Source organism: Nymphalis io, chromosome 2, assembly GCF_905147045.1.
Source record: "Nymphalis io chromosome 2, ilAglIoxx1.1, whole genome shotgun sequence".
Lineage (NCBI taxonomy): Eukaryota > Metazoa > Arthropoda > Insecta > Lepidoptera > Nymphalidae > Nymphalis > Nymphalis io.
This window is the reverse complement of record NC_065889.1, coordinates 5,671,263-5,693,141: the sequence shown is the minus strand read 5'-3', so window position 1 is coordinate 5,693,141 and position 21,879 is coordinate 5,671,263. Positions and strand designations below refer to the sequence as shown.

The 21,879-nt window shown below is 35.7% G+C and overlaps 1 protein-coding gene across 3 annotated transcripts in view; it reads left to right on the top strand.

Moving 5' to 3' along the window:
- Positions 1-21,879, top strand: part of LOC126778988 (protein sickie) — a 225,298-nt gene that overhangs the window by 163,236 nt on the left and 40,183 nt on the right. For all 3 annotated transcript variants that reach the window (XM_050502739.1, XM_050502747.1, XM_050502751.1), the window contains 12 exons: positions 8,078-8,255; positions 8,640-8,777; positions 9,049-9,102; positions 9,516-9,693; positions 10,625-10,717; positions 11,068-11,212; positions 12,893-13,006; positions 13,280-13,471; positions 14,515-14,621; positions 15,146-15,274; positions 18,239-18,321; positions 18,782-18,856. In XM_050502739.1, the coding sequence (XP_050358696.1) occupies positions 8,078-8,255; positions 8,640-8,777; positions 9,049-9,102; positions 9,516-9,693; positions 10,625-10,717; positions 11,068-11,212; positions 12,893-13,006; positions 13,280-13,471; positions 14,515-14,621; positions 15,146-15,274; positions 18,239-18,321; positions 18,782-18,856 (1,486 nt within the window). The remainder of the gene's footprint in view (positions 1-8,077; positions 8,256-8,639; positions 8,778-9,048; positions 9,103-9,515; positions 9,694-10,624; positions 10,718-11,067; positions 11,213-12,892; positions 13,007-13,279; positions 13,472-14,514; positions 14,622-15,145; positions 15,275-18,238; positions 18,322-18,781; positions 18,857-21,879) is intronic.

Genomic DNA, 21,879 nt, shown 5'->3' with positions numbered 1-21,879 from the left:
TTTTAATCTATTTTTAAAATAAGAATCATACTCTGTACTTTTATGGTCATTATTATTTTTAATTATTTCGACTTTTAGATAGTTATTATAACATAATTCTGATGAAAAATTTTGAACCGTAGGGTTATTTAAAAGTACATAACTAAAACAAATATTGAATGTTTCGTTAACAATTATTCTGCAATTAACAATCTCGCTAAATTTATTATAAAATAATTCTTAATTTACAATAAATTCAGCGAGATTGAAGGACAAAAGCTATTTTTTTAAATTTATATAATTTTTACTTTAATTAAATTTAACGAAGATATATTTTAAAAAATAACAATAATCTCGATTACGTATAAAAAAATATATTCCTGTTTTATTATAATGAGGAATAAAAATAATTGCCATATTGAAATAATACATGTAACTTATTAAAAGAAAACTATTTTGGTTGTGATATTGAACATAGATATAGCAATAACAACACATTTTGTTGTTTATCGATATTATTATATAATATAATTCAAGAGTTCGGAATATTATTTCCATTTAGCGTTGTATCAATAGTGGTGACCCCTTTACAGTAAAAATAATTATCTTAATTCTTCACATAAAGGTTCCATTGATCTCAAATGATGTACAATAAAGAGTGATTGATGATCGCCCTGAATAAACCGCTATGTTACTTTAATTACTACATTCTTTGTATTTTCGAACGCTAATTAGCTTAACAAAATTTTAAATAGGTTATTTTTAAACAAATAAACATTTAATAAGTTTTTCTTAAATTTGTGATTTTTTTTTAATTTGTTTTTTAATATATTAGCTATCGCTTGACTGTTATCACACCTGATGGAAAGTGATGAAACAGTCTAAGATGGAGCGCGCTTGTCTAGAAGATGCCTATACACTTTAGACTTGAAGGTACCCATATTGTAGGTGGTGGGGAAAACGGAGGTCGGGAGGATATTCCAGAACATAGTGGTTCGTGAGTCCAGAGGGTGGATCTACCAGTTATCTGTCCGATAGCTGGTTGGAATCACTACGGGTACGCGACCCCGGACTGCTCTAGCTACTAGTGTCACATTCCTGTATCTTCCGTGATCACAGTATCCTCCCCCCTCTCCTTGATACGTTGTTTCCCAAAATTATCCCAGCGTCACGCCAAAGAAGAAGGAAAACTAATATTAAACCCGGAGCGGTGCCTCCGTTTAGGCGTAAGCCAGTCACCTGCGGCCAAACCAGCACCACACGTATTGACTCGTCATTCCTGCGGATCCTGCTGGGGAGGAGGAGAGGGTGGCATGGGTACTGGGCAAGCCCGTGTTGCCATAAAGTCGCCTGGCCCAGGCGTAGCAGCATCCACGGAGAGGACACTTCGCTCACCTGTCTTGCAGGTGGAAAACAACACGGAGAGTGGCAGTCACCGGTTATAAGTCAGCACGAATAGGCGTAAGTGCGGACGCCAGGGGCCACTCTTGACAGTAGGAGGATCCATCGTAGATCCATTGATCAGTTACCGCCTGCTTTAAGTCGGGCAGCCCCCGATCAATAAGGTACTGATCCGCCTCAGCGTTAACTTGTTCCGCCTGGGTGAACGGAACACAAGCCTTACAGCTGGACGTTGACGCTGTGACATTAACCACCTGCTCAAAGAAACAAAAATCTCAAAACCCACAACAACGCTGCTCACATGCGCTTTGCGACATGGAATGTCCGAACGATGAGGACAGGCTTCCCGAACACCTACGGAAGCTCCGATTGCGCCCAAAAACTGCGCAAAACTTACAGTATCGACGTGGAGCTGAAAAGGCTCAATATCGATATCGTAGCCTTACAAGAGACCAGAACTGAAGACGAAGGGTCTTTGCGTGAAGCTAACTACACATTTTACTGGAAGGGCAAGAGTTCCTTGGAAACACGAGAGCATGGTGTAGGTTTCGCGGTTCGAAACCATCTCATCAACGCCATAGAGACACCTGTAGGCGTTTCCGAGCGGATCATGGTCTTGCGTCTAAACACAAAAAGCGGCTTTGTCACGCTAATTTCCGCTTACGCACCGACGCTTAGTTCAAAACCTGAGACCAAGGATCAATTCTACGGCCAGCTCGATGAGACAGTGCGCAGGGTGAATCCAACTGACAGACTGCATATTTTGGGTGACTTTAATGCCCGCGTCGGTCAGGGTACATCAGCCTGGCCTGAATGCCTCGGTGCACACGGCATAGGCAAGCTTAACGACAACGGACAACGACTGTTGGAGTTTTGCTCAAGGCACCAGCTGTGTGTTACCAACACCTTTTTTAAAGGCAAAATGATGCGGAAAGTCTCGTGGATGCACCCTCGATCTAAACACTGGCACCAATTAGACCTTGCTCTAACAAGAAGGAGGGATCTACGGGAAACGCTCCACACGCGGGCGTTTCACAGTGCCGATTGCGACACCGATCACAGCCTCGTCGCTACTAAAGTCCGACTTGTCCCTAGAAGAGTCCATTCTTCCAAGCCACTCGGTCGAAAAAAGATAAATCTTTTCAAGACTCGTGACATGGAAGTAGTGGAGTCATTTGGGGAACTCGTCCGCGAAGAAGTTGCAACTTGGGATAGTACGGCATCAGCGCGAGTCGAATGGGAAAAAGTCAAGTCTCTTCTCACTGACACTGCAGGCAAGATTTTTGGCTATCAAAAGGCAAAATCTTACGACTGGTTTCAAGAAAACGAGAAGCACTTACTTCCCTTGATTGACTCGAAACGCCAAGCCGCTTTAAATTTTCGCCTTAACCCTTGCGATGCGACGCGTAAAGATCTCACGAAGGCAAAAGCCTCACTCCAGCGTAGCACGCGCTTCTTTGTAAATGCGTATTGGACAGAGCTTTGCCAAAGCATCCAAGCGTGCGCAAACGCGGGGGATATTGGCGGGGTGTACGCGGGCATCAAAAGAGCTCTTGGACCTACTCCAAAAAAGACGGCACCTCTCAAGGAAACCGACGGTTCTGTTATAACAGACAGCACCCGCCAGATGGCAAGATGGGTAGAATACTACAAGGGGCTCTACTCGTGCCCAGTGGATATTCAGCCAGAAGCAATGGAGCTTGTCCCGAATCTGGCAACTTGGCACGAGCTAGACGTTGCACCCACAGTAGAGGAACTTTATCTGGCCGTCAAGAAGCTCAAATGTGGAAAGAGCCCCGGAAAAGACGATGTTGTCACCGAAGTCGTCAAGCTTGAGTGCCTCTTGCCCATCCTTCATAACCACCTGGCTAAGTGCTGGGAAGAAAACTACGTCCCTCAGGATATGCGAGATGCTAACATCGTCACTCTTTATAAAGGCAAAGGCGATCGTGGCGACTGCAACTGTTACCGCGGAATATCTCTTCTTAGCATCGTCGGTAAAGCCTTTGCCAGGGCCATTTTAGGCAAACTACAAAGGCTCGCCGACCGCGTATACCCTGAGGCACAATGTGGTTTTAGGTCCCAACGGTCAACTGTCGACATGATATTTTCACTCAGACAGCTACAAGAAAAGTGTAGGGAGCAACATACCCCCCTAGTCATTGCATTTGTAGACCTAAATAAGGCTTTTGACTCCGTGAGCAGAGAGGGGTTGTACTCGGTTCTTGTCAGAATTGGATGCCCCCCAAAACTCCTAAGGATAGTGCAATCGTTCCACGAAGGTATGGAAGTTACCGTCCTGCACAATGGCAACGCATCCACGCCATTCGACGTACGCCGTGGTGTTCGTCAAGGTTGTGCACTGGCCCCCACCTTGTTCGGAATATTCTTCTCAGTGCTTCTGAAGGTTGCTTTTGGAGATGAACAGCAAGGCGTCCACTTACACACGCGAACCGATGGTAGGCTGTACAACATCTCAATGCTCAAGTCCAAACGCTACAGGGAGGACCTATTTGTAGATAGTCTCCTCTTCGCTGACGACGCTGCCTTCGTTGCTCATGACCAAGCTCAACTCCAGAGTCTAATGGACAAATTTGCCAGAGCGTGCGACCTCTTTTCAATGTCCATAAACTGCAAGAAGACCGTTATTTTAGCGCAAGGATGTTTAGAGCAACCAGTCATCTTGCTTAACGGCGCACCTTTACAGGTGGTTAACAAATTTTGCTACCTTGGGTCGCATTTGTCGAGCAATCTCTCGCTTGATGCAGAGATCGACTTCCGCATCGGCAAAGCAGCCTCTACGTTCGGGAGGCTCTGTTCAAGGGCTTGGGATAACAGACACCTTACGGTAAAAACGAAAATGCTTGTTTACCAATCATGTGTCCTAAGCACACTCTTGTATGGAGCAGAAACGTGGACAACGTACGCAAAACAAGAACGCCGACTAAACACATTTCACTTGCGCTGTCTTCGGAGCATTCTGGGCATCACATGGCAGGATCGCGTGACAAACGAGTCTGTTCTAGGCGAGGCACAGCTGCCTAGCATCATGGCCATTCTCAAAAAAAAACGGTTACGGTGGCTGGGACACGTGCATCGAATGGAGCAGACCCGTCTTCCAAGGCAAATACTACTGGGAGAGGTTGTGGATGCAAAGAGGTCTGTTGGGCGGCCTATGCTCCGTTACAAAGATTGCGCTAAGCGTGATATGGTTGCGTTTAACATCCCTAGCAATCGATGGGAGGAACTGGCAGAGGACCGTGCCAAGTGGCGACGCCTTATTCACGAAGGTCAATCAAAGCATGACAATGACTGGCTTAAACTACTAAAAGAAAAACGCACTAGGCGTCATGAGCGGGCTTCAAACCCCCGCCCATCTGGGGGCGCATACACTTGTCGGAAGTGCGGCCGGAGGATCCTCTCTCGCATTGGTCTATTCAGTCATGAACGCAAGTGCCTTCGCGATGCTGCTTAAATCATCTGTCAAAGATGCAGAGGCCTATATATAGTGGTTCGTATCAGAAACGAGGAAGCAAATCGTTTCGTACGTGTCTTAGATACGTTTTTTTCGCTTTAGTATTAGTATATAGTAGAATTTCATTTGAGTGTCTGAAAGTCGTATTTTATTTATAGAACAATCGTGATATTTATTAAATTATTCGGATGTCTTATAAGAGCCATGTTATTATTAAAATGATGAACGCGTATCGTCCTCATTAAAATATGTTTGCGCCACTCATTAATAACTTATTCATAATGTAGACTACATTTTTACGTTGTTGGTACATTCACGAGGATAGGTTTTGTTGCCTACAGAGTGGCCTATATTTTAAGACACAAGAGCGCTTCACTCTATATTACCGTTCGTTTAAAAGTAGGCCGCAACATGTTGCATGTAGATGAACACCCTCTATCAGCCAAATCAATTGCCTTTGTTTTACCGCCCCAGGCTTAAAGCACCCTGTAGGACACTTTCATCAAACAAAACACTTTTCAAAACCCTGAGAATAAACATGGCAAATCATTTGTTGTAAAATAGACTCAACGACGAACACAATAAGAGCGAATGTTTTTTTTAAAGCATACATATACTGGTAGTTATTTACATAAAATATTAAGGTAAGTCTCAAAAAGTACTGTACTCTAAAGAAGTGTTCATAAGTGAACATCAGTGACGTCGGGTATTTAATCCATCACTTGAATAGAAGTGCGTAGTAATCTCTTAAGTGTCTGCTAGTGTATCTAGAGCTCAAATTAAGATGATTGTTACAAAAAAAAATTGTTTGTTACAGTATTTTTTATTATTTCTCATATTACTGTCATAAACATTTGACTGGAAATGTTATAATATAAGCCGAGAAGAGTGTTTCTCTTTATCAAACACACATTTGGTTATGTTTATTCGTTCCTGAATGATAATAGATACAATACAATAGTAATAACATTTATTTCGCAGTTGTGAAATGTGTATTTGTCATTTTATTTACAAATGATATATAAATAAAAACAAAGTTATTTTTTTATTTAAAGTATGATTTCTTTTTACAAACATTAAAGACACACACGTTGACAAACAAACATATATAATAATATATGTTTTTAAATACATATTATAAATAAAAAAGGGTCGTTAAAGTATAGAAATAGAAAACAAAATTAATTAAAATTTTATAATATTCGTATTGATATTATAAATAACTGATTTATTATAAACTAATAAATTAAACGTGTATTTATGAGTACGATTAACAGGAACTGTAATAATGTCATATAACGATGACGTAGGAAAATTCCCTGGATAGGACCTTGCTTGAGAACATAGGCTTTAGGTAAGATAAACTCTTAATGCGAATTTGAGTTTGTAGATGATAAAAAAGCAAGTAGTAAATTAAATCCAGTTACTTCGATTTTATCCTCATATCTATTATTTGATAATGTGTATGGTATGTAGAAATTCGGAACATGAAGAAAGAACATAGTTTACTTTTTATACCTAATACTTGCCCCCTCCCACCATGCAGACGAAGTGTTAAAACTAGTAACTCGAAAATTTAATCGAAATCATTATTATATGATTATTTTTATAAAAATAACAAATATCCCGTGAATACCCTTCTGCTGAGCAGAACTTCTCTTATGATTTGGTACTTATTCTGCTGCGAGGTGTGCACGGGTCTTTTTGACTTTTTATTTCTAAGAAAATGTAACTATTGAGTTTCGGCTGTTCATTTCAGTAGATTCTACATTTCGCACCGGTGCAGGTGACAGGTTTATGTTTTTGTAAACTCACAACCCAAAAGTGTTTGTGACAAATTTCTTGAATTATATATTATAATGTGATTTTGGAATATATTTTGTTCATAATGTTCATGATATGTGATTTATTATGTCAATAAAATGTGGTTAAATCATATTTTTAAAGCGCTTTCACGAATTAAAAGAGATTTTATTAAATTTAAGCTATTTTGCATATTTTTTCTTTATTCCTAAAAAACATGAAAAAAGGGCTGATGGATATATTTTCGAATGTTTTTGTTTGTGACTCATTTGCGAGGGTTCAGCGCCCCTTTTCGGAAGGGTTATTCATCAAACACCATTTTAAAAACATGAATCACAACATTCGTTTGATAGACAATGAAAGTTGATCCGTTACTGAATTACATAAAATAAATGAAAAATATATTGAATGAGAGAAAATAAGTTAGTTGAAAATAAAAATATAATATACATATGTACATTTTAACATACACAAATACGAAATATTTCTGTTTGTGAAAATGTATGTAAAAACTGTCAAAACGTATAAAGGAGAAATACCTGAAAAACACAATATTTTAAAATATTATTTAAGCGGCTTGCTAGCGAATCATAAATTTTTTTGTATTTAAATCCTTTCTCGGTATTATATTATATCGGCCTCAGAACAACAATACGAAACGACGCTCTGACTTTTAAATTTTAACTTTCAGTGTCTTAGTTTCTATAAAGGAAAAATATTTCTTTTCATTTATTGGTCTGATAATATTGTCAACAAACCCTTCGGAGACTACACCAACCACTGATTATAACGAATCATTCTTAGATAGAATCGTAATGTGTCAATAAATTGTCTTGAATGTAATGGATTGGCTCTCAGGAAAAGCTCCCTCTAATAGCCTTTAATTTAGAGCCGAGATGGCTTGGTGGTTGGAGTACTTAAATCGTAATCGAAGATTATGGGTTCAAATCTTTACAAGCACTGAAGCACCACTGAGTTTTCATGTGCATAATTTGTGCTTATAATTCATTTCGTATTTTTCGGCGAAGGAAAACATCAAGAGGAAACGTGCATGTGTCGGATAAAATCAATGTCTACATGTGTGTCTGCTTTCGTATTGGAGTAACCTAACCTCCATTTAAAAAACCTTAGTCCAGCAGTGGTGTTTTTATTTTAGGGTTATTACTAAACATTGCAAAATAGATAACGGTACGTAAAATCAAAAGAAATGATATTATAATTGTTTTCATTGATATTTGAGTTTAAATTAATTGTAGGTTTTCTTAAGCTTTGTCATATCTTGACATAAAGGTTTACGAGTCAAATAACGATCTAATGTCTATTTGAGGTGGTGACTTCTTATTGTCAAGTTACCTATTTGTCTTTAAAAAAAATATACATCTAAACAATTTCTATATAAAATACTTAATCTTATTACAGACGTGGTGGAGTTCGTAGAGGTATGGAAGGCGGTAGCGGCGTAGTTTACCGAGTGGTAGGACGAACGCGCAGCAAGGCTGACTGCGGACAGCAGACGGAGAGGCAGCCACCGACGCCCAGACAGGACACCACATGGAAGAAATACACAGATTCGCCCGGCGTGGGAGCTCCTCCACTGGTACGTGAATAATAATTAATACAATCCAACAAACAAGGACATATATTGATCGGTATCACGATAACGGCTCTGATAATTAAGTTGAATCTTGGGGAAAAGTTTGCGGGTTTTTGAGTGATAAATTGTTGGGTGTGAAATTTACTAACAAGTAGGAATTGATTCGTCATACGTATGTGTAAGTTAATAAGTAGATGTCTAGTAAAGTGTATAAGATAATGTATAATACGTTAGTTATGACACGAAATAAATAAAGACTTCGATACATTATAAAAATTCTCTAACACGCTTAAAAATGTCAATCCAAAGTAATAACAGACAATTAAATTGACAACAGCGGGTACAGGTTTTGTTTATTTATTCGTTATTTTCATATATTTATTACAGAATCAACCAGCTCCCGCTCCTCCTAGCCCTTCCCACGGGCGGAAGGGAGAGCGTCGTACCGGTCACCATTCGCCACAGCATCACAAAAGAGAAAAGCTCACGGCTGCACAACAGCTCGGCATAGCTCCGCATCCACAGGTATGTACATTATATTTTTTTAACATAGATGGTTTGTTTTGTGTAAAAGGTTACAGCTCGCACATACTGTTGATGCTGCAATGCATCCATCCATCCAACATGTTTCCTCAAATTATATTTCCTTCACCGCCGAACGTATTTAAACGTATTTTCCTACTAAAATAACTAGTGCAGATTATTATAATCACTTTTGAAAAAAAAATACTGACTGCGTTGTATGTCTTAGACGTAAAAAAAACTTAAAATTTTCACCTCTTATTTCATATTTCAGTACCCAGCGTCGAACTCATCAAATCAGCACGCTTCGCGAGGTGGAAGCTCGCAGGTACAAGCATAAACTATACGTTATAGCTCAGTTAACACAAGTTTGCCTATACACTAATATTATTACATTATAACTTGATCAGATCTAAATAATGTAACCTTTTATTATTTTATTTTATATTATAAATTTTTTAAATATTGTATATGCAAATATAATATAAATTTTGTAGTCATCCCTTTATCTGCCTATCTGACAATATCTGCCATATTACTGATCTCGATTAAAATACTTTAAACTTTTGTTAAGATAATTCGCTTCTTAATAATATATTATTATTTTATAATATTTTTATAATTAATTTTAAATTAATAAGTTCAACAGTTTTTTTGGCATACGTATGTAATACGTGAAATAGTGTGAAATAACATTATAATTAGTTCCATAAATGATCTAATTTTTTGTTTCCTCATTAGTTACAATCACCCAGCGGGCCGTCGTCGTCGCGTCCGTCTAGTGTCTCTAGTGGTGGGAACGGTAGCAGCTGTTCGTCTAGCAAAGCAAAAGTTCCACAGAGCTTTGGTTACGTGAAGAGACAAAACGGATCTCAGCCACCACCGCCCCCTGCTAATGGGCCGCCACAACACGGTCATGGTTAGAAATCGATTTTATAAATTATTATTTTAGTATTATATGCGAAAAACAATGAAAAACATCAAATAAGGACTAGCAAAACCCGTGACTTCACTTGACAACATGACATGTTTATTTAATTGTAAAATTAAGGAAAAAAATATTTTCATCCGGTAAGCAGATGGGTGAATGTCAACCCTAGTTCGGATCTTAGACCAACTAGCGTGGAAGTCAATTTAAGACGATGCTTTAAAATCTGTCATTTTGAAGTACATAATGCCTGCTTAAATTATACATAAAATATTTAAATTATTAAAATGGTTGGTAACTCGCAAATAGACATATCAACTTAAAACGAGACATTTATTTTGAAATCATTAACAAGTTTCTTTATTTGTATAGATTTTATTATGTGACATACAAAGAATAAAAATCCTTAGCAATATGTATTCAAAGTAAAAGATTTGCTTATAGAAATTTTAAGGCGTTAGACAAAAAAATTGCTATTATTTCATCCTTTCTAATATTATTAATGCTAAAGTAATTCTTAATAAAAAAGTTATCTATATAAGTGTGTATGTAAATACAAAGAAGTAGTACATGTAGTATATCAGTTGTCTGGTTTCCATAGTACAAGCTCTGCTTAGTTTGGGATCAGAAGGCCTGTGGTGTGTGAATAATGTAAAAAAAAAACTCTGTTGTATCTGATACGCTTTCACGACCAAACCATTAAACAGATTTTGATGTATATTGTTATAAAACAAGCTTGAACAAGGAAGAAAATGGGCTACTTTATTTATACCTAACGCTTATCCTATCCTCAACATAGCAGTCTAGTATTAAACACCTAAATTACATTCATTTTATTAAAAGTTGCAGCAATAATAAGTCTCTGATCATACATTATTTAAAATTCATGTAATAAGTAATATTCTATAAATTCCTATTGCAGTTGGTAGAACTGCTCAAGTTTCGGCAGTACCCAGAACGAAAGTCAAAGTATCGGGCGGTACTCAAACGTGTACACAGGACCTACAGATACACAGTGAGTATACATTATCTAAAATAACAACTGACAACATATGATTTCTTATCTTATTATTTTAGGTTACCTGACAAATGGGCACCAATGACCATAGACACCATAAGAATTGTTAATAATTTCTTAAATCGACAATGTTGTCAGTTATGGTAACTATGAACTAAGATGTAATTTGTAATTCAAACTACATTGAATCAATCAATTTTCAAACCGAAACACAGCAGCACAAAGTATTGCAATTTGGAGGTAGAATAATGAGTAGCTATCTAGACAACGCCCAAACAAATGATCCCACCGTATAAAAATTATGTACCAATAATTTTATGTTTTAAAAATTTATAATTGTTTTGTAGAAAATGGTATCGGACCAAAATCATATTCCCTGGGGGGAACTGCGGCTGCGCAGCTGTCGGCGTCGGTACGTGAACGGCTCCTTGGATCACAATCATTACCCAAACCTGGGACACATGAGTTCGCTGCGCTGTTTCATCATCACAGGTAACATTTAGAGACACGAATCAAAAACATATAGCATGTGTGATTTTTCAGTTTATGATTGCAGTGGCATTATACAACTAATAATAATTGTTATTAATAATGTTTTTGGTGTTTAAAGTTCACTAATTGATATTGTGAAGTCGACTTAAAAGAAATGTGGGCTTCAAGGGACAATGGTTATGTAAATTATGATTGTTAAAGAATTTTTAATTAAATAAAACCAATAAATAAATATGAAGAAAAATCAATTGAAATATAAAATTTCGCTAGTAGAATAAATAATTTATATATATTTCATTATTATTATAATATACATATATAGCAATGACGTAATATTATACGGGCCACGAGTTCACGAGGGAGTAGAGAGTTGGCGGTGGAGTGGGAGCATAACGGCATTAGGGTGCGTCATGACGTTTGCCGTCACGGCTTACGTATCGGTCTTACCCCTAAGACGCGCCAATGGATGTTTCATATCAAAAGTTAAATTGGCTTAATCTATGGATGATCTTCGTCGTTAAAACGTGATCTTTTAATTGAGTTTTCATTCAGTTGTTTTCAATGACATCATCCCGCCAGCTGATATCAACGGTGCAGATCACAAAAACAATTGCTAGGCATGACCAATTAATGTATTTAGCTAAACTCATAATGTTTTATTAGTTCATTGAAGTTAGACGGAGAAAGATAGATGTTCTTAAATATTATTTACGTTACAATGCCTACAATGGCCAGGACCGTATTGTTATGTTTTCAATATTTTTAAATATGAAAAACATTTAAAATTATTCAGTAACAGTAACAGCCTCTCCCACTGCTGGGCTAAGGCCTCCTCCCCTTTTTGAGGAGAAGGTATGGAGCTTATTCCACCACGTTGCTCCACTGCGGGTTGGTGGAATACACATGTAGCAGAATTTCAGTGAAATCAGACACATGCAGGTTTCCTCACGATGTTTTCCTTCACCGTCAAGCACGAGATGAACTATAATCACAAATTAAGCACATGAATATTAAGTGGTTGCTCGGGTTTGAACCCACGATCATCGGTTAAGATTCACGCGTTCTAACCACTGGGCCCTCTCGGCTTGTATATTATTATATAAAATTATTCGTATTCATTTACAAATATATATTAAACGGTGAAATTAGATTTTTTTCAATATTATTAAATAATTAATAGCAATTAGTATTTCAAAAATAGTATGCGGGGTTGGGTTCTTATTTTATTATTATGTGAAACTTAAATACACAAACCGAATCTGACAATTATTTATTGAAAATAATTTTTATTCAAGTTCGTGCCTGTTTGAAGTTTAATTTAAAAGATACGCGTTTTGTTGATGTTACAAATGTGCAGTATAGTGCGGTGTTTTAAATCATAAAGCTCGTTTTGACGTATTAATTGTTTGTGTATTATCGTTATGAAACTTTAAAGATGCCTTACAAGAATAAGTATTCAAATTTTATTTCACTAGACATTTTTTATTGATTGTATAAAGTTCTTCTTTATTTGTATTTAATATCAAACATTGTATACCATTTTCTAGATATGATGGTTAACATTTCTTATCGGCTCGTATTTATTTATATCGATAGTAAAGGCTCGTGGGAATATTCGTGTCAGTATTCGACCTAATCTCGCAGTGGTCGCTGGTTTCGGTACAACAATCGTTGTTTCAGGGCAACGCCTCGAGGCGGGATGAAGATTAGCGATGGAAGTCTCTCAGACACGCAGACATATTCCGAAGTCAAGTCTGATTACGGAATACCCTACGCTCCGTGGCTGAGACACAGGTACGTATCCATAAATACTCCCTGAATGTGTGTGGTTTTCCGGAATAATATATTCAACATTAAATTTAAAATGTATCACGTTTATCACCGCATCGTCAGTCAATCATTCATTCCTAGATCATATATGTATATATTTTGTGCATTCTGTGCGTCATTCCGTGAAAGTTTATCACAGAGTGTTTCACGATCATGCTTACGCATCCCCTTCGGCCAGTCGCGAGCCGGCCCGGCTGGCCACGCAGCATGAGCCTTCATTTCGTTTCCCCTTTGCAGCAACACTTACTCCGCGAGCGGGCGCCTGTCCGAGGGCGAGTCGCTGGAGTCGCTCACGTCGCTGCAGTCGGCGCACGCGCACAACCACACCTCCTCCCCTAACTCACACCACCGCAGCTCACTCACACACAATAAGCTCATCATGCATCGCGACGCGCAGAGCTCCCGACTCAACAGGAGCAACAGTATTAGGTGGGTCGACGAACGGTTACTTTTAGGTACGGTGGCGTGGCTAGGCCTAATTTCGATTGTTTTCTGTAAAAAAATTAATAATAAATAACATATCAAACAATGTCGGTTCATGTTATTCTTCTGGGTTACACAGTTACGCCACTCGTTTCATCATATCATCATCAAGTCAATCCCTTAATCTATTTATGTAAATTTACTGTCACTGTGCTTTAATGCTCTTCCTTACCATATCATGTCATATATATGTAAATGAAATATTAATTATGTAAACATTAAACTATAACACTATGTAATATTGATTGTTGATTGATTTTTAGCTACCTCAGAGATAGGACGTTTCCAAGGTATGCCACAAGGATGAAAAATGTTTATGTTTTGCTTCGAGGTGGCACGCTTCATTTATAATGTAACATTTGCATGTTCGAACATGGCACGGCTTCAATTTAAATAACAATCTTATGAATCGTTAAGGCCGTACAAATTCAAACGCTATTGATTTTAATTTCGCTGTTATTAATCATTTATTTATGTCGTTGAAATCACACAAGAATTATCATGTTTTCGTTTCAATTTCATCTTTAAATTAATTCATTTAGCATTGTAAATTTATGTTTGTGGTTTTTCTTTAATGGGCTGTTTTCGTGTATTTTATTTGCAAAAACAAATGAACGTCAATACGTTTATAACTTTACTATGCCGGCTCAGGTACTTTAGGCTTTTGTCGTCTTCTAGTGTGATTTATTAAATGTAGTTAATAATTTTTCTATTGCATCATATTATTGAAAACAAATTAAAGTATAGTATTTAAAAATCGAATAAAAATACGGTTGAACAAATTGGCTGACTACGGTAATGATTATTTCCGGGGAATGGATTCGAGTCTCGCTGAACCACTATATCTGAAAAATTAAAAAATATGCTAAATGCCAATTTTCCTCTTAAGTTTTAATTAAACTTAAATGTCGAAATATATAACGTAAAATACAGTTTACTGCTTCCTCTGCCTTGACTTTATAAATATTAACATGTAAATATCGTTCCAGGTCAACTAAGTCAGAAAAGCTGTACCCGTCAATGCTGCAAAGGTCTTCAGAGAGTGATTACGAACCGTACTATTGTTTGCCGGTGCAGTATGGACCAGGAGGACAAGGTTTGCATTGCTTAAGATTGCTTACCAGCATTTAATAATATTCTTGTCTCAGTAGGCTGCATATAAATTAAAATGATTTGATTAGATGGGTTCAGATGTAAACGCCATTATAAAATGTGAATAGTAGTGATAGAAAACTATCAAAATCCAGGCGAGGACGGCGTTATAACTCGTTTCGTATTCAGCGGTGAATGAAAATGTCGTGAGAAAATCTCCGATTCTTTCAGGTCTTTTCAAAAGTCGTTGTGACCAAACTTCGATATACTTGACCAACGGTATAAGATATTTGAGCTGTTTCTTATACTTTTAATTGTGTTATCTTACACAGTTACTTTCAATGTTAAAGAAGATGCTATTTGTAATTATAAATTATCGTAATATAAAGGTATATATGATTTATTTAATAAGATAATTCATAAAAGTAATAAGGCACTTGTTGTTGAATGTCAAATGTTGTCGAAATATGACTATTATAACGATTGTATTAAACTTATATATGTAACTATCATTATTTATGTTCCTAGGTCTAAACTACGGGGTCTCCGAACCGCCTTCACCATCTCCGCGGTCAGCGTTGAGCCCGACCCACCAGCCCGGCAACGTGATGCACACTCCTCGACACTCGCACCACTATCCGAAGAAAAATGACGAAGGTATAACGAAATAACAGGATTTATTATTTTTCAATAATTTCAGATATAATATAAACCTTATATTATGACTTTCTAGTGAAAAAACTGCACGTAGTTTTTTTTTTTTTAAATCAAATGACTAGTAAGGAAAATGTTAACTTAACCAAGTGCACTGAATAATATAATAAATATTTAAAATCTTACCTTACCTACATTAGATGCGTCCGTAACAGCCTGTGGCTAAAGGCCTCCTCTCCTTGGAGTCCACCACGTTGCTCCAGTGCGGGTTGGTGGAATGCACATGTGGCAGAATTTCTGTGAAATTAGATACATGCAGGTTTCCTCACGATGTTTTTCTTCACCGTTAAGCACGAGATGAATAATAATCACAAGTTAAGCACATGAAAATTCAGTGGTGTTTGCCCGGGTTTGAACCCACGATCATCGGTTAAGATTCACGCGTTCATACCACTGCCATCCTGGTACCATCTCGATCTCGATCTTAGATGCGTACTAGCTATATATGTATATATGATAGTTCCCGCGTATTTCTTTATTAAAATACGGTCCTAATCCTAATCTTCTTGGTATGTGACGTTCGATCTTATTGGTGAAAATCTTCGCTCATTTACGACAAACGTACACATGTATACCTTCCTGTCTAAATAGCAGAGGCAGGCGACAATAGAAAAGCAGTCGACTTTCTGTATTTATGCTTTTAAATAAGTAATATGTGTTGTTATTATTTATAATCTGTTATGTAAAAGACCTTGTAACTAACCAAGTACTAGTAAGCTACTAACTTACTAAGCAAGCTTCGTATATTGTATCTGGAAAAATAATTTTTTTTAAATGATTAGAGAATAAAAGACAAACTTAAAACTCCCAAGTGTCCGCAATCAGCACGTTTCCTCGCAACGTCATGTATCCTACCTGAGTCGAGGTATAGGTTTCTATTGTAAAATTTCGCATAAATTTTAAACCTTATATTAAAAATAATTCATACATAAGGCTCAATACACAATAGAAGAACGTATAGAATATATTGATGATAAAAAAGCGTAGAATTATTTTCTCTTTTTAATTACCATACACGATTTATATAAAATATAATAATAATAATATCGTGGGACATTTTTCACACACGGCCATCTGATTCCAAATTAAGCTTGTACATAGCTTGTATTATGGAAACCAGACAACTCATATACTACATATACTATTTTTCTTTTGTAAATATATACTTATATAGATAATTACACTCAGACTCAGGACAAACAGACATGTTCATGCACACAAATATCTGTCCTGGGTGGGAATCGCACCCACAACCTTCGGCGTGAAAGGCAAGCATCCACCAACCACGCCAACCGGCTCGTCAATAATAAAAGTATCTGTATTAAATAAATTGGACTATGAACTTTGATTTGAGAAATAAAATAACTGCTAAGTATCTCACTGGTCTACTCTGTCTTCTGATCTTCTCGACAGAATCTACATTTCGAACCGGTGGGAGCTTCACATTCAATATAATCATGAAAGATTTCAATTGTGCTTATCATATCTGAAAATGCTATTTGATAAAAGTTTATTTTAATTTGATAAACATACTTTTTATATAACAATTATTTGCAAAACGCCTTAAGTATATAAACATCTAAATTTAAAATAACTAATGTAAAAATCATGACCGCGTGGAAGTGGCAAGAATGCTTGCAACGATTTTCCTGTTGAATTACATTTCCGATCGTTTGGGCGAAAATTAACCAGCCTCCTGTCACCAGCGGATGCAATAATACGAAGTTTTATATTTTTAAATAAAGATGTTTGCACTATTACTTGCGGCATGGAACTGTAAGTTAACCAGCAAGTAACATCTACCCTAACAATAAACGTATTATAATTATATTACTAGTAGTCGGTTAAACGATTACATAACAATACTGGTGGTAGTGCTTTGTGCAAGCTCGTCTGGGTAGGTACCACCCACTCATCAGATATTCTACCGCAAAACAGCAGTACTTGGTATTGTTGTGTTCCGGTTTGAAGGGTGAGTGACCCAGTGTAATTACAGGCAAAAGGGACGTAACATCTTAGTTCCCGAGGTTGGTGGCGCATTGTTGATGTAAGCGATGGTTAACATTTCTTACAATACCAATGTTGGGCGTTGGTGACCACTTACTATCAGGTGGCTCATATGCTCGTCCAACTTCATATTCTTTAAATACATATATTCAATCAAAAAAGGGTCCAATTGTACATGTAAAAATAAAATCCAAATGAATGTGCTTAATGTATATTTTTATACTATGAAACTTTAATTCTGCGAAGTAGATATTTTTATAATTTACGAGTTACCAAATATATATTTTTTCTCCTTTTTTGTAGTATCTTGCCAAAAGAAATATATTTTTGAATCCAGAGTAAGTATTACTTAACGTAGCAATAGTTTTCACAAATAGCTTTACATTTCTGTGTTCCAGTTTGTCAACATATTTAGTAAGTTAAAGTTAACTAGTTAATATACAGACGTAAAACACATTACCTCCTTATTAGTACGTATAAATTACACCTGATGTCTATGTATAGAGATTATAACTTGAAATCTGACTTGGTCCACCACGTAAGTGGTAGTGGTACTGTAAGATTATTATTTTTTATTTTTGGAAAAACGCATTTACGTTTTTCCCCCATATGAAGCGTGGGGGTATGTGGGATTCGCCGGCGCCTAGAACGCCACCGGAATACCCACTAAAAACCAGCTGTACACTCACCATCTCTACGGGGGGCGTCACGGGATCGCTTGCGCATACTACCGTTACGCTCCATAACTGTCCTGTTACATCATCAATGCGGAAATATAGGATGAACGTGTATTATCTAATACTTTTTCAGAGGGACTTGCACAAAGACCTATCAGCCTTTATTTGTTCTTTATTTATAAATCATGTAAATTTACATAGTATAGCAATGTTATATTTGCAGTGCATGGTTCGACCGCTTCTTTGGTGTCGACAGCGTCATCCCTCGCTGCAGGCGCTGGGTCAGATGAAAGACAGGCGCATGAGGTAAGATATTTATTTATTTTCATATAAATTACAATCATTCTCAACTATAAAAAAATATTGAGTGTTTTCCTATTATCTTTTGTTTTAAATACAAATTTATATACTCACTGGCGCCGTTGTAATTTAGTCAAAAGCACTGATAGCAAACATGCAAAAGTTACTGTGCCGTACAAAAGTACAATCATAATGAAAATGCTAAAGAATTTTTCATAACAATCACATTTCTGGGGAAAACAAAAAAAGAAACACGTCTTAGTAAACTTGTCATAGTAATTACAAAATTCATTTTGACAAATTCGACTTTCGTTTTTTTTTTTTTTGTTCAAATGATACTTATTACAACTGTCAGCTCAATATATGTATCAGTTTGTTTACCACAGATAACTTAAATTAGTTTTCATTGTTTCATTTAGCGTACTCTACATATTAGACAATATGTTTACAACATTCATTGCCGTAGGTTCGAAAGTTGAGAAGAGAGTTGGCGGACGCTAAGGAAAAGGTACACACACTGACGACCCAGCTGACGACTAATGTAAGTACTTTCTACATCTGTTCTCTACCATATAATATACTGTTATTTTCATGAATTATTGAGGCCATACTTAACTTACAGATAAGTGCAGTCAGCTTTAAGTATATTTTCTATCGCGGATTTACGCTTTCGTTATTTTATTAAAGTTTAATGTCGGACACGTGAGCTTAGAATTAATCAGCACTTGTTTAAAATCTTTAATATTTTTTATTTATAGACAAACACTTTATATTTTTTTAGAATAATATGTGTTATTATAAATCGTATTTTTAAATATGGATAGGACTTATTATAATAGAAATAAACATCGTAATTTATAGAAAATATTTGTTTCTACGAATACTTATAAATGAAAGTTAATAGTACTAAGCTCGATAAAAATGCGCTTAATAAGGTAATGATTAAGCTAAATAAGTGATCACTTTACAAACAGTCGTCACATTGAACCTCCGGTGTTTATATAAAATAATAACATGTCTCTGATAACAAATTAATCGTACGCATACATTTTTAAGGCCACATGTGTTCCATATAAACATTCATGATAACTCAGCTTTAGTGAGCCAATATACCTAACAATGTAATTATTGTTTTCCTTGTGTGTCAACTTATTTATACTGCATTTATTCGTCATGCAGAATATAAGTGCACTTAAAAGTTTTGGTTTTAATTTTTTTTTTCACTTTCACTATTTCATAGTTTTAATATGATCATGATCAAACAGGATAATTTTTCATTAAAAATTACAAATTAAACACAATAGACGAAGTAAAAAAAAAAAAAATTTTTTTCTATAATTTTTACGTAATACGGAGGTAGGTTTTGCTTGATTGTTAACATACTTCGAATAAGAGACCTGATAAAAAATCAAATACCTATAATATAATATATGCGTAAAAAATTTATATCACTTTGTAATGTTACATAAAACTACCCGACCGGCGTATATATACATTGTATTAGTAGTATGATTTTTGAGGTTGTCTTATTTAAAAAAACCTTCATATATTTCCGACGGAACGAAAATATACTCGTAGTATAAGCGAAGAGATTGCTTGGCGCCTTGATGGCTGTATGAGTTACGATGAGAAATTCGCCATTTAAATTCTTGGTGCTATCTTAATACAAACTTATGAATTGTTTTATTTTTATGATAGTATGTATTAGTACATTATATATACCTGAAATACTCAGATGACACAACAATACATTCTGTACTTATCGTAACTAATTACTAACTCTACAATAGTATAAATAGACGTAAAGAAATGACCTAAACTCAATAAAACAATTTTCCCATGCACTTTGACATGAATTTAAAGTGCAGCGCGAAAATCAAATTACATTTAAAAGAAATGACGACAAGATCAGATAATGGCTCATAGGTTCGATCGAGTCGCACGGCCGTGAGTGCGGTCGCTCGCCATATCGGGTGGTAGGAATGTGTGCCAAACAGTTGCTAACACCGTCTAACCTAACTGAAAGTTGAGTTAAGGTGTGTATACATATATGAGAAATGTTTTTATTAAACTAATGTTTCAGATTCACGAGACTTATAAAATTACGTTTCGTAAATGCTTGGTATAATTAGAATGTAAAAATGTGCGGAAAAAGCATTGTCATATTTTGAAATTAGAATCGGGAAGTTGAAGAACTTAAATTGATTATAAATTTATTGAAAATATTGTTATTTAAACTGTTCCTATGTTTCTATGAGGAATGCATTAGTTAATTATTCATAATTAAAATAAAACTAAGCTATTGTTAATTATCCATCTTTTTAGACACAGCTTTTAGTATTATATACGTAAATCTTACGTTATGCTACAATAATATAACGCAAAACATAATATGTAATATACGTTTAGTAGGTTCCTTACTAAATATTGCAATCCTCAATTTAAACGTAGGATTAAAATATAACTTACGGATTATGTCACACGGGAACCGGTTTGAACTAGTTTATTTTCCACCAGCATTGTTTTATGTTTGCTTAGAGAGAACAATGACGTTTCATATTACAAATAAAATAAAAACAAGTTTACAAGGATTTTAATAGCTTTTTTCGTAACAAGGATACTTAAATGGAAGAGAAAATACGATATAATTAACTGTAGATATGATAGAGATAGAGATGAAAGAGAGACTAGAGATGACTAAAAATGTAGTTGATCCCTAATAAATGAGATAAACGTATTACAAGTATACAAGGGTACTAATAGTTTGCGGCATGATAAAGCTGACTGGCGACTGGTTAGTGCTAGCGATGGCGCTTTCCTGAATTCCTCATTAAATAATTTATATTAGTATAATGATAAATGTTTGTTTTCTATTCCTTTTACACTTCATTTACGCAAATATATATATAAGGTAACAGTTGGCAACTGGTTTTCGCACGTACACGGAATTAAAATAATACAAATCGATAGAAAACTCTTTCTAGAATATAAGGAATCTCAGTATCGTTAAATATATTTCTTTCAAACGTTCTAAGTATGATATTTTTTGTTAGTATAAATATAAATCACTCTTCGAATATCATACTTAAATACACCTATTTTTTCCACCAATAAAATATATAAGAAAATATCCACTTAAAACTGATATAAATCTTAAATAAAGTATTTACACATAAAATTAAAAAAAGTATTGCAATTAAAGAGGTTTATAAATCAATGTCCTAAACTTTTTCGAGGTCGTAAAAAATAACGTTAAGCCCTTAAGTTCTTTTTATCGTCACATCGTTACGATGTTTGACGTAGGTTCTTGTTTGTAACAAAGAGTAAAACCTTGGAGCCAATATGGCGTCGCATACTTACATTATATACATTAAGCTCATGCAATTTTAATGTAACTAATCACGATTATGTTGAGCGTTTGTGATGACCAGGTACCGGATTGTATTCCTTTTCAATTCACATATGCATTTGAATATTTAACCCATTATCATCGTATTTTTTTCTATGACCTAGCGATGCATGTTTTTTCTATATTTATAATATTTTTCGTTTATTACGTTATTG